This window comes from Pelophylax lessonae (assembly GCF_965119305.1).
Source record: "Pelophylax lessonae genome assembly, chromosome: 2".
NCBI classification, from domain to species: Eukaryota; Metazoa; Chordata; class Amphibia; order Anura; family Ranidae; genus Pelophylax; species Pelophylax lessonae.
In genome coordinates, this window is record NC_138769.1 from 731,011,145 (window position 1) to 731,023,723 (window position 12,579).

Genomic DNA, 12,579 nt, shown 5'->3' on the forward strand with positions numbered 1-12,579 from the left:
AATTAACTCTGGACCTTTATCTGCTCCTTGTAAATGGGATAATGAGGGAATAATACACACCTGGCCATGGAACAGCTGAGCAGCCAATTGTCCCATTACTTTTGGTCCCTTAAAAGTGGGAGGCACATATACAAACTGTTGTAAATCCTACACCTTTCACCTGATTTGGATGTAAATGCCCTCAAATTAAAGCTGAAAGTCTGCAGTAAAGCACGTGTTGTTTTGTTTCATTTCAAATCCATTGTGGTGGTGTATAGAGCCAAAAAGATAAGAATTGTGTCAATGTCCCAATATTTATGGACCTGACTGTAGTTTGAAAAAAAAAAAATAAAAATTGTGAAAAACACCACCAAAAAACATAAAATGCAATGGCTAAATATCCTGAAACATATATTTAACGTATATAACATATATCCGTAAATAATATACCATGTTTTTTGGTGAATTGACTACTTTTGCGATAAATACCACGTGTTATTTTTGCAAAAAAAAAAAAACACATGCAGTATTTTCTCTTAGTGAACTGACTCCAATGCATAGAAAAAAAATTGATTTAATATAAAAATACCTTTTGTTCTGTATAGATCCAGAAATTTTTGTGACGTATGACTACGGCTCCATATCGCAGGAGTTTTTTGGCCTAAATACACATTTCTCCCCTCTTGGCTGAGACTGAAAATACCCAAAGCGGAGCTCCACCCAAAAGGAAAAGCGGCACTTGTGCACACTCTCCCCCCTCCACTGCTACATTTGGCACTTTTTTTTGGGGGGGGGGTACCTGATTTTGACAGGTACCCGCTCCCACTTCCGGCTCAAATCACCAGCCGACCTGAGCCAGAATTTTGACCCCCCCCACACACACAGTCTTCTGGGACACATCACAGGTCCCAGCAGATTACGGGACCATTCACAAAGCGACTAGCGAAGGCGCAGTAGGAATCAGACTGTGAAGCCCCAAGGCTTTACTTCCTGGTTTTCTTACTAGAGATGCCGGTGCCTGCATTGAAGAATCGGCTCGGATGAGGACAGGTATGTGTCCTTAGATTAAAAGTAAGCAGCTACAGTAATTGTAGCTGCTGCCTTAGCTTCTCTTTAACCACCTCCCACCCGGGCCATTGTACATATACGGCCGGGTGGGAGTCTCGTCCTTCTGATCGGACGTTCCGGAACGTCCTTCAGAAGGAGCGAGATCGCGCCACCGCGGGCACGCGCAGCGGCGCGATCTCGATGTGCCTGTGTCCCTTGGACACAGAGCAACAAGATGCGGCAGGAGGGCCCTGTGATTGGCCCTCGTGATCACATGACGGCTGTGTCCAATCACAGCCGTCATGTAATGTAAACACAGCCATTGTAGCGGCTTCAATCTCTTGTCAGTGAGGAGAAGAGAGGATCTGTACTGCAGCCTGGGGGGGTCAGTGAGTATTTCTAATTACTCACCAGGGATGGCCACCAGGGATGGCAAACAGAGCTCAGAGAGCCTGCCAGTGGTGCCCTCCCTATCAGTGCTGCCCACCAATGCCGTCTATCAGTGCTGCCCACCAGTGCCCATTATTGCCATCAGTGCCGCCCACCAGTGCCCATTATCGCCATCAGTGCTGCCCACCAGTGCCCATTATTGCCATCAGTGCCGCCCACCAGTGCCCATTATTGCCCACCAGTGCTGCCTATCAGTGCCCACCAATGCTGCATATTAGTGCTATCAGTGCCACATATCAGTGCTACCTATCAGTGCCACCCCATCAGTGTCTCCTCATCAGTGCGGCATCATCAGTGCAGGAAAAAAACGTATCCATTTACAAAATTTTATAACCTAAACAAAAAAAATTATTTTTTTTTTTCAAACTTGTCTGTATTTTTTTTTTTTGTGCACCAAAAAAGAAAAAAAACTGGCGTTGATCAAATACCACCAAAAGAAAATTCTATTTGTGGGGAAAAATGACACAAATTTAGGTACAGTGTTGCATGTCCGCGCAATTGTCATTCAAAATGCAACAGAGCTAAAAGCTGAAAATTGGCCTGGGAAGGAAGGGGGATTACGTGCCCAGTATTGAGGTAGTTAATGCACCAGAAGGCAAAAGGTCATCAGGTTCTACCACCACCTGCGATATACAGTAATTGCACAATCACTCCAGTGTAAATCCCCTTTATTAAATCCATTAACAAGCCATCCTGTCTGCACATTAAAACAAACATTTTGACGCTAGTTAAGTGCATGATGGGAACAGAAAGATTAAAGCAGAACAGTCTGGCTTGGTCCACTAAAGAATTTCTTTCTCAACAGATAAAATGCTGGGTCTGCATCTTTTCCAGTCATATCCCAGACTCCATAAAAAAAAAAAGTGCTGCTATCGGGGTATCAGTCCTCTAACCCACCCTTTCCTACAGCCTCACTCTGACACTATCTGGGTCCAGCTCTTCTGTGCTGGCGAGTGTCACATGCCTAGCTCCATGCATAGGAGATACAGTCCATTATGAAATTTACAAGATTAAAAAAACACGACCACTACAATGTGTGTCCCTCCCTCTGTGTAAACCATCTCCACCAGCCTTCTCGGCTAAGGGCCACATCTAGCATTTGGAGGGTTTTACAACCAAGGCGATATAGTCTTTTCAGAGTTTATCAGAAATTATCAACCCAGATGCACACATTTACAGTTCAACTTTAAAACCTTCTGAATAGAGTTTATCTTCATTTAGGGGAGCGCAGAGCATTATCAAACCGTCTGAAAAAGTTGGCGAGGGCAGAGGCTTCACTGCCCCCTCGTGGGGAGAGGTCTGCTCCTTGCATTATTAAAGGTTCTGAACTTTTCAAACTTCCTCTTCTTTGAAACAGTCCTCCTAAGTGGAATGAGCTTGGGGAGCCTGATGTAGGAGAAGAAGAGTCCTTCTGCAAAGGAGTGTCAGTATTCGAAGACTTCAGGATTTGGCTGAGGGAAGTGCTGGTGGTTGGGGTACTTGGAGTAGAGACTGAAAGGTTGTCTGACTCCACATCACTGGGGGAGGCAACAACCACTGAATGTAGGTCCAATTCACCCCTGTATGGAAGGCATGCCAATGTGTGCCTCCTGTTCATTTTCCCAGGAGTCTCCTGTTGTTGTCCATCACTCCCTGTGCTGTCCTCCCGTTGTCTCCTTAGCCCTTGTTGTGGCTTTTCAGGCAAAGGAGAATCCTCCTCTCTGATGGGCTCTGAAACTTTGGTTGCAGTGGAAGCTGGGGATTTGGTTGGGGGGGAGTTAAGAACCTCAGTGGAGTGGCTACGAGGGAGAGGGCGTGGTCCTCTACTAGGACGTCCTCTGCGAGGAAGTCGAAGAAGTAAAAACTCCAACTCTACATCCTGAAGGTCTTTATCTTGTAATGAACAGCTGGCAATAGAACGTCGTTTCTCCAGGCGTTCCTTACGGTGTTCCGCCTTCTCCCTTTCCTTGTTGTCCTGCACAAACAGAAGATAGGATCATTCTAGTAAATATAAATAAATATATTGTATATCTTCTCTCCAAATCGAATAATAATAATAAATAAAAAAAAAAAAAAAAAAAGCTATATTATTAAAACAATAATAATCATATTTATATGTGTAGCACCCACTAGTGTGCTACAGGTTAGGCTGAATGACACAGAGGCAGGTCTCTGGTACCTCCCCTAGGTCTGGAAGTTTGGAGAAACTTCTAGAAGTTAGTGGGTGGAAGCCACTTGAGGGAAATTGGCCAATCCCCAGGCAGAATGCTCTGGCAGGGTGACCGAGTCAGCCTTTAAAATATGGTGGAGCCATGCCAGCAGAGGAGTCAATTGGAAGATAGAGTGTAGAGGAGGCTGTCGGTGGCCTAGGAGGGATCCCCTACATCTGGGGGGGGGGGGGCTTTGCCTCCAGGCTGGGCTCGGCTTGCTTAGGAAGATACATTTATAATCACGGTTTTGTACAGGATTCTTGCCTGAGAGCAGTGGAAGCAAGAAGGACAGAGTAAGTACATCAGCACACCCAGGGATTTACAAGGGGAGAGACTGCCACATGTAGCAAGCTTTCAAAGGAGGGCGCTGTACTCAGGGCTTTTTTTCAGCGGGAACGCGGGGGGAACGCAGTTCCGCCACCTCCAGTCTGAATGTATGCAATGGCAAGGGGGTGCTGGGGTCAGTGGGGTGAGCTAAATGGCCTATTGATGCTGGCTGCCGGGGGATCTATTGTTGCTGGGGTGAATCTATTGTTGCTGGAGGGCATTTTGTTTTGTGGGGGGATATGTTTGCAGTGGAGGATTTATTGTTGCTTGGGGGAACTATTGTTGCTGGGGGGCTTTTGTTGTTGGGGAGGGGCCTTTTGTTGCAGGGGAGGATTTATTGTTGCTGGGGGGGGATTTATTGTTGGGGGGACTATTGTTGCTGATTCCAGGGGATCTATTTTACTGCTTTAGTTGTCATTAACAAATTCTATACAACATGATACTTGGTTCTGTATTCTCTAAAAGGGGGGGGGGGGGGTACTGGGAGGAGGGTAGAGGGTGGAACCAAAGGACAGCGCTCTGAGGTGGGTAGGGGGTGGAGTCAAGAGGTGACTCAGAAGAGGGGAGTACCTGCACCTATGCTCGGAGAAAAAAAGCCCTGGCTGTACTTAACCTTTTAACCCATTGTCCTGGGAGATCTTCAGAGCAGTCAGGTGGGCTGGTAGACAAACTGCCAGGAGGGCTGGTAGTTCAAGCAGTTAAGCTGGGAGCAGTGGAAACAGTCCTTCATGGAGCTTTTCAAATTTTTATACCATTTTCCAGAGGGGCTGAGAGCTCATGTCTTTAAAAAGGGACTTTCCCACTGATCCAAGAGACTGAAGGTTTCTAGCAAGAAGGATCTTTTCTCCTTACATAGGAAGGAAGTGGACTTGGACTTGAACAATGGAGGATGACAAGTTGGGAATCCCATAATCCCTATACCCCATCCAAGTTGTTTTTTACAATAAAGCAACTAAAACAAGCACATTGACTAATTTATGTGTCTGGATGCAAGTTTAAATTGTGTGTTGCCTGGCTGTGCAGTAATATAGGAACCAGTTACCAGAAGCCTTCGCAGGGGTAGGGAGATATAGATTTATGTATAACACACACACACACACACACACACACACACACACACACACACACACACACACACACACACACTACAGTGGAGAAAATATTTATTTTACCCCCTGCAGATTTTGTAAATTTGTCCACTTACAAAGAAATGAATGAAATTAGTTATTTTTATCATAGATGCATTTTAAATGATAGAGCCAGAATATCAACCAAAGATCCAGACAAAACACATGATACAAAAGGTTATAAATTGAGTTGCAGTTCAATTAGTAAAATAGGGATTTTATCCCAAAGCAAACTTGACTTCGTACTTGGTGGAGAAACCCTTGTTGAGGTAAGACATTTCTTGTAGCGATAGACAAACATCGACCGGGGCATTTTGCGAACATCAGCCGTGAATTTTCTCAAATGTCTGCGAACCGCAAGTTCGTGATGGGCCCCATTGACTTTAATGGGAGGTGAACTTTAAAAACCTTTAGGTCATATTTGCAGCCATAAAAGACGTACTAGCTGTGCAAAAATAGTCCCAGCACATGGACAGTGTCATAACAGAAGTATTGCAATTGGAAAAGTTGCCCTAAAAATTATATATATATATATATATATATATATATATATATATATATATATATATATATATATATATATATATATATATATATATATATACATATACATATATATATATACATACATATACATACACACACACATTTTTTTTTTTTACAGCAAAAAACATTTTTTCCCCCTAAATCAGCCAGGACTGACAGCAGCCGGTAAATACATGTCAAATACATATTGGGTCCATTCACACATCTGTAAAATTGGTCCGCATCCATTCCACAATTTGGCGGAACCTTTACAGACCCATTGATTTCCAATTCCAGTCTAAAAAATTAGGCATTCACAAGATAAAGTAGTAAGTGTCGGCCATTCCAGGCCCCAAAAATTAGCCCACATGCGTTTAACCTGACAGCTAAGAATGTTGTATTCTGTGGCTGAAGGTTCATTAGGCATTGGCAGAAAAAATAATTGTCGGCCATGAAAGGCCCCAAAAATTAGGCAATTCAATGGACTTGAAATGCCTTTTATGCCGCTGTATTTAGCGAAGACAAGGACCAGGAATTGTTGTTGGTGGATGGCGGTCTGGCAGATATTTGTGGCCTGTCATGAAGAATTTCAACTAAACATGGTCTACTGGTCACACATGTTGAATTCCTCAGAGATCCATGCCTCATTCATTTTTATAAATGCAAGGTAGTCTACACTGTCATGAGCTAGGCGAGTGCGCTTATCGGTCACGATCCCCCCTGCTGCGCTGAACGTCCTTTCGGACAGGACACTGGATGAGGGGCAAGCCAACATTTCAATTGCAAATTGTGCAAGCTCTGGCCAGAGGTCAAGTCTGCCCACCCAGTAGTCCAGGGGTTCATCACTCCTCAGAGTGTCCACATCGGCCATTAAACCAATGTAGTCGGACACCTGTCGGTCTAGGCGTTCCCTGATGCTGGATCCGGAGTACAGCTGGATCCGGAGTACAGCTGTCGATGGTTCGGCTGAAAGAAGGATCTCATATCTGAAGTGACCAAGACCTCTTCAAACCACCCTCTTCTTGCAGGCGCTGTTAGATTGTTACCCGCAACTGTCTCTCTGTGACTGGAAATTCCTCTGCCAGCGCACGCAAAAGCAGAATGCAGCATTTCTCGCAGCAAGGCCTGGAAGTGCTGCATTCTGACCACCCTCTGTGATGCTGGTAACATTTCCGCCATTTTTTGTTTGTACCGGGGGTCTAAGTACATTGCCACCCAGTACTGGTCCTTGCCTTTTATGCTTTTTATATGGGGGTCCCCCTAAAAAACACTGGAGCATGAAGGCCCCCATATGCACTAAACTGGAAGCAGTGTAGTGGCCTGGCTCCAGCTCATCATCCAGGATAATGTCATCCTCGTTATCCTCCCCCCATCCATGGAGAACACCAGAGATCCCAGAAAGGTTTAAAGCATGCTCTTCTTGCTCCTCCTCATCCGCCCCAGCACCATCCTCCTCCGACTCCTCTTCAGACTCCTTTTGTTGATTTGTCTCAGATGGAGTAGCACCCACTGGGAATTCATCCAAGATTGCGACTTCCTCATCTTCCTGCTCCTCGACGGCTTGATCAATGACATGACGCAATGCACGCTCCAGAAAGAAGGCGTAAGGTACGATGTCACTAATGGCGCCCTGGCCGTCACTGACCAGTTTGTTTTTTTATCGAATGGCCGCAAAAGTTTGCATACGTCCCACATGAGCAGCCACTGGCGAGGTGAAAAAACCCAAGCTCCCCAGAACCTGTCCTGCCGCAGAGTTCGTACAGGTAGTCGTTAACTGCACGTTTCTGCTGGAGCAGCCTATCGAGCATATGCAACGTAGAGTTCCATCGCGTCGGGCAGCCACAAATAAGACGTCCGACGGGCAGGTTGTGTCGCCGCTGAATGTCAGAAAGGCGAGCCATGGCTGTGTAAGATCTTCTGAAATGGCTAGAGATTTTCCTGGCCTGCCGCAAGACGTCCTGGACCCCAGGGTATTTGGCAACAAATTGCTGCACGACCAAGTTCAGGAGGTGTGCCATGCATGGCTTGTGTGTCATTTAGCCCTGTTACAGCGCGCTCAGCAGATTGGCACCGTTGTCGCACCACTTTAACAACTGTCAAATTGAGCGGTGTCAGCCACTGATCTGCCTGTGAACGCAAAGCTGAAAGGAGTGCAGGTCCAGTGTGGCTCTTGGCTTCCAGGCACAACAGACGCAGCACAGCATGGCAACGTCTCACCTGGCATGTGGAATAGGTTCTGGGGATCTAGGGCGGCGCAGCGGAAGAGACGGTAGCAGCGGAAAAGGAGAAGTCAGCCGAGGAGGAGAGGGAGGATGGAGGAGGAGAAGAGGCAGGCCTGCATGCAATCCGTGGCGGTATAACCAAATCTACACGGGTGCCACGGGTTACATGCTTGACGGCCGTCAGAAGGTTCACCCAGTGGGCAGTAAAAGTTATATACCTTCCCTGCCCGTGTTTGCTAGACCATGTGTCTGTGGTCAGATGTATCTTGGAACCGACACTGTGTGCCAGAGATATATTCACTTGCCGCTGAACATGGCCATACAGCTCTGGAATGCCCTCCTGCGACAAAATATTTCCGGCCTGGGACCTTCCATTGTGGTGTTCCAATGGCCACAAATTTACAAAAGGCCTCAGAGTCCACCAGTTGATATGGCAGTAGTTGGCGGGCTATCAGTTCCGACGAGCCAGCAGTCAAACGTTGGGCAAGAGGGTTATCCGGCTTTGTGGGTTCTGACGGTGTTGCTCCCACTGGGCTCAGTGATGGGAGTTCAGGTGCCTTCTTAAGGCGGTCGTCCCTAGGTGAGTGTTGGGCTTACCATAACTTGTGCGTTGACTGCAAAGGCTGCAAATGGCAACACTGTTATCAGTAACGGACACATTAAAAAAAGCCCACACTGCGGAGCCATGTGACGGCGTCCTGGGAGCGCCAGATGCGACTGTACAAGGTTGATGGCTCGCTCCTGATACATTTGCAGTCTGCTTTGTACCTCTTGTGCAATGCAAGTTCCGCCTGCTTCTTCTCCCTATCTGTTGGTCCGTCTCTCCCTCTGAACTCCCCTCCTCTTCCTCTCGTGGCCACCCACGTGACATCCATAGACACGTCATCATCCACGTCACCTTCCCCACCACTAACATTCGAGATCTCGGAGTAGGCAGCAACAGCGGGGACCAACCTCCTTGGGCTGATCTGGGTACTGTCGTCAGACTGCTGAGTGGCGGCTGTTACCTCCTCTTCTTGATCCAATGCCGAGAATGGCTGCGCATCGCAAATGATTTGTGATGGATCAGAAAATAATTCCAGTGACTCAAGCGGAGGGTATATGGAAGTGGTGGTGTCTTTGGGGGTGCACACAGCAGAGAGTGAAGAGGGTGCACATAGAGAGGATGAGGAGGGTGCAGAAGAGGAAGGCTGAGTGAGCCACTCAACCAAGTCTGGTGCGTCCTTTGACGTAATCGAACGCACCTTCTGAAACTTCACACTTTGGCTCCGGCCTACTGCTCCTGCCCTACCCCTGCGGAAGGGCCTGCCTCTTCCTCTGCCTGTCATTTTTTAAATTACCCTGTGACAAAAGTCTCTAGAGAATCGCAGTATATCTGGAAAAAGGTAGCTAACACCCCGCTTCAATCTGTGGTATTGGGGGGGCCACAGGTTTATCACACCAGTTCTACAAATAATCGGCAAGTAACTGTTGTTACTGTGTGTAGCACAGTTAACACAGCAAAAGAGGCCACATTTTTGCAGGAATACAATACACTCTTAGAACAGTATACTGTTAAATAATACCCCACTTCAATAGGTGGTATTGGGGGGCCACTGGTCTATCACACCAGTTATACATTAAAAGTGCTTTTGTCACTTTTTGTAGTATTGCTGCAGCAACGCTCAGTCACCACACCTGTCACAATGCTGCACAGTGCACAATACAAATCCACTATAATATGCTTTCTATATTACAAAGTATATTATACGTGGATTACACCTCTATATAGTGCACTGCACACCAATACCAAATAGCAGCCCTTAAAATGACTTTTGTGGACCTTAACAGAGCGATTTGTGTCGCTGGCAATTTCTGTCCCTGATGAACACAGCATACCTGTCCCTACACTGACAAAAGACTGTACACCTTTACCAAATAAATACCAGCCCTTAAAGAGGACTTTTGTGGATCTTAACAGAGCGATGTGTCTGGCAATCTCTCCCCGATGAACACAGCAGACCTCTCCCTATGCGGACAAAAAGAATGTGAAACGGCCGACAGCTCTGGTCTATTTATAAGGTAGGGGGGCATGTCCATGTGCTGAAATGTTTCAATCGGCTGTTCCGTTCCACCTGACGGCTGTGTCATGGGTCAAAGTTCTCCCCAATGTAAACTAATATGGCCGCCGTGAACAACGCCATGTGTTCGCAAAATTGGCGGGTTGCGAACAAGCAAAATTTGCCACTAACCGACCGCCGGACGAACCGCAAGGCCATCTCTAGTTTCTTGTAGTTGGGTTACCAGGTTTGCAGGAGGGATTTTGGTCCACTCTTTACAGATCTTCTCTAAATCCAAAAATTGTCTATAGGATTAAGGTCTGGAGACTGGCTAGGCCACTCAATGACCTTAATGTGCCTCTTCTTGAGCCACTCCTTTGTTGCCTTGGTGTTATGTCCCAGGTCATTTTCATTCTGGAAGACCCATCCATAGCCCATCTTCATTGTTCTGGCTGATGGAAGGTTCTCATGGAAATCTTTACAATATATAGCCCCGTCCATTGGCCCCTCAATGCGGCAAAGTCGGCCTGTACCTTTAGCAGAGACATAGCCCCAAAAGCACAGCGTTGCCAACTGCGTTAATTTACGGCAGCCCATAAATTTCAGCCCATTTTGGGCTGCCCATAAATGCCTGTTACAGGCAGCTGTACCCGTAAAAAAAAGATGGCTACGGGCAGACAATGTAACTGCGCATGCGCGGTTCCAATGCCTGGAGGGCTCGGAAAAGCTTGTACAAGCTCGGCAGGGCAGGCCCAAGCGCAGTTACGTAATGACACAATCCGGCGCCATTTTTTAATAAAATACACTTGTTCTCGACGGTGCCTCGCCACCACAGCAGAGGTGGACCCGAGGAGGACACTCATGTGAGTGAGGGGGCAGAGGAGGACATTACTGCAAGGTGAAGCCATGACGGGGGCAGAGGAGGACACTGATGTGCCTGTGGAGAGATGAAAGGGTCACAGGAGGAGGACACTGATATGAAGAGGTAACTTGAAGGGGGACAGAGGAGGAGGACACTGCCATGTCCGTGCAGCCTCCGACCACCTCCTGTACCATGGCCACAGCCTCCGACCACCTCCTGTACCATGGCCGCAGCCTCCGACCACCTCCTGTACCATGGCCGCAGCCTCCGACCACCTCCTGTACCATGGCCGCAGCCTCCGACCACCTCCTGTACCATGGCCGCAGCCTCCGACCACCTCCTGTACCATGGCCGCAGCCTCCGACCACCTCCTGTAACATGGCCGCAGCCTCCGACCACCTCCTGTAACATGGCCGCAGCCTCCGACCACCTCCTGTAACATGGCCGCAGCCTCCGACCACCTCCTGTAACATGGCCGCAGCCTCCGACCACCCCCTGTATCATGTCTGCAACCTCCGACTAGCTCTTGTCTTTTATCATGTGAGTGAGGGGGCAGAGGAGGACATTACTGCAAGGTGAAGCCGTGAAGGGGGCAGAGGAGGACATTGATGTGCCTGTGGAGAGATGAAAGGGTCACAGGAGGAGGACACTGATGTGGACAGGTAAGATGAAGGGGGACAGAGGAGGAAACTAATGTGAGGGGGTGAGGAGGACGCTACCATGTCTGTGCAGTCTCCGACCACCCCCTGTACCATTGGCCGCAGCCTCTAACCATCTCCTGTACCATGGCTGCAGTCTGACCACCCCCTGTACCATGGCCGCAGCCTTTAACCATCTCCTGTATCATGGCCGCAACCTATGACCAGCCCTTGTCTTTTATCACGTCTGCAGTCTCTAAAGGGGGGGGGGGGGGGAAGAGTCTGGAAAGGATTCAAGAGTGAGAGTGCTGCTGGGGGGTGGAGGAGGTGTCAGACATGCGTGGTTTTATCCATGCAATAGAACCAGAGCCTCCAACCTGGAGCCATCTGACTAAGCCCTGCACGGTGCACCTGATGAGTCAGCGACAGTGCCGCCAGGCCAGTCTGATTTTGAGGGGTAGGGGAGGTCACTGATGTAAAGGGCCAGTGCATGCAATAATGTAAGGGGACGCTAATAGAAAGATCACCCTCTTTACTTTAGAATCTCTGCAGGATTCCCCCTTACAGTGCAAGGGCGAACTCTGCAGATCCTGATGCAAGTTGGAACTCTGATGTAAAGGGGAACGCAGTAGACTCGGATATAAGGTGGTCTTTGGTCACCAGATCCCCCCTTACATCAGAGTTCCCCTTTACATAGGAGTTCCCCTTCTACTGTAAGGGGGATTCCTGCAGACTCTGATGTAAGAGGGAAGTCTCTTCTGGCTAGGTTATAGTAACCTGACCTTTATGTAAATTAATGAATATGGTTTTTGACTTCTGTTAAACTTAAACACATTACTAATAGCACTAGCTATAGGTTTATAGCTAAAATATTGATATTTGCACTGTGATATTTGCAACCATCCCCCCAGCCGTCAGGATGCCGGGGGCATCCCTTCCAAGACCGTACCTGGTTTGGCCCCGAAGATCTTCCAGGCTGGTCCGGCCAGCCTCAGCGATCCCTCCGGCAGACACGGCTGTACGGAGGGAGGGGTGGGTGATGTGTGTCCCTGCCCATAGGCAAGCAGCGCTGACACCCCCCCCCCCCTCAGGCTGACACCGCTTCGGTTTTCCTGGTGTCTCCTCACGGTAAAGGAGCAAGACGGCGGCGGGACCGGACGCGCTTCCGGTCTGC

The 12,579-nt window shown here is 48.1% G+C and overlaps 1 protein-coding gene across 1 annotated transcript in view; it reads right to left on the reverse strand.

Annotated features, from left to right (window-relative positions):
* Window positions 1-2,590: 2,590 nt before the first annotated feature.
* Window positions 2,591-12,579, reverse strand: part of LOC309547052 (FH2 domain-containing protein 1-like) — an 80,897-nt gene continuing 70,908 nt past the window's right edge. The window contains exon 12 of the mRNA XM_082246838.1: window positions 2,591-3,430. Coding sequence (XP_082102964.1) covers window positions 2,690-3,430 — 741 coding nt within the window. The 3' untranslated portion in view covers window positions 2,591-2,689. The remainder of the gene's footprint in view (window positions 3,431-12,579) is intronic.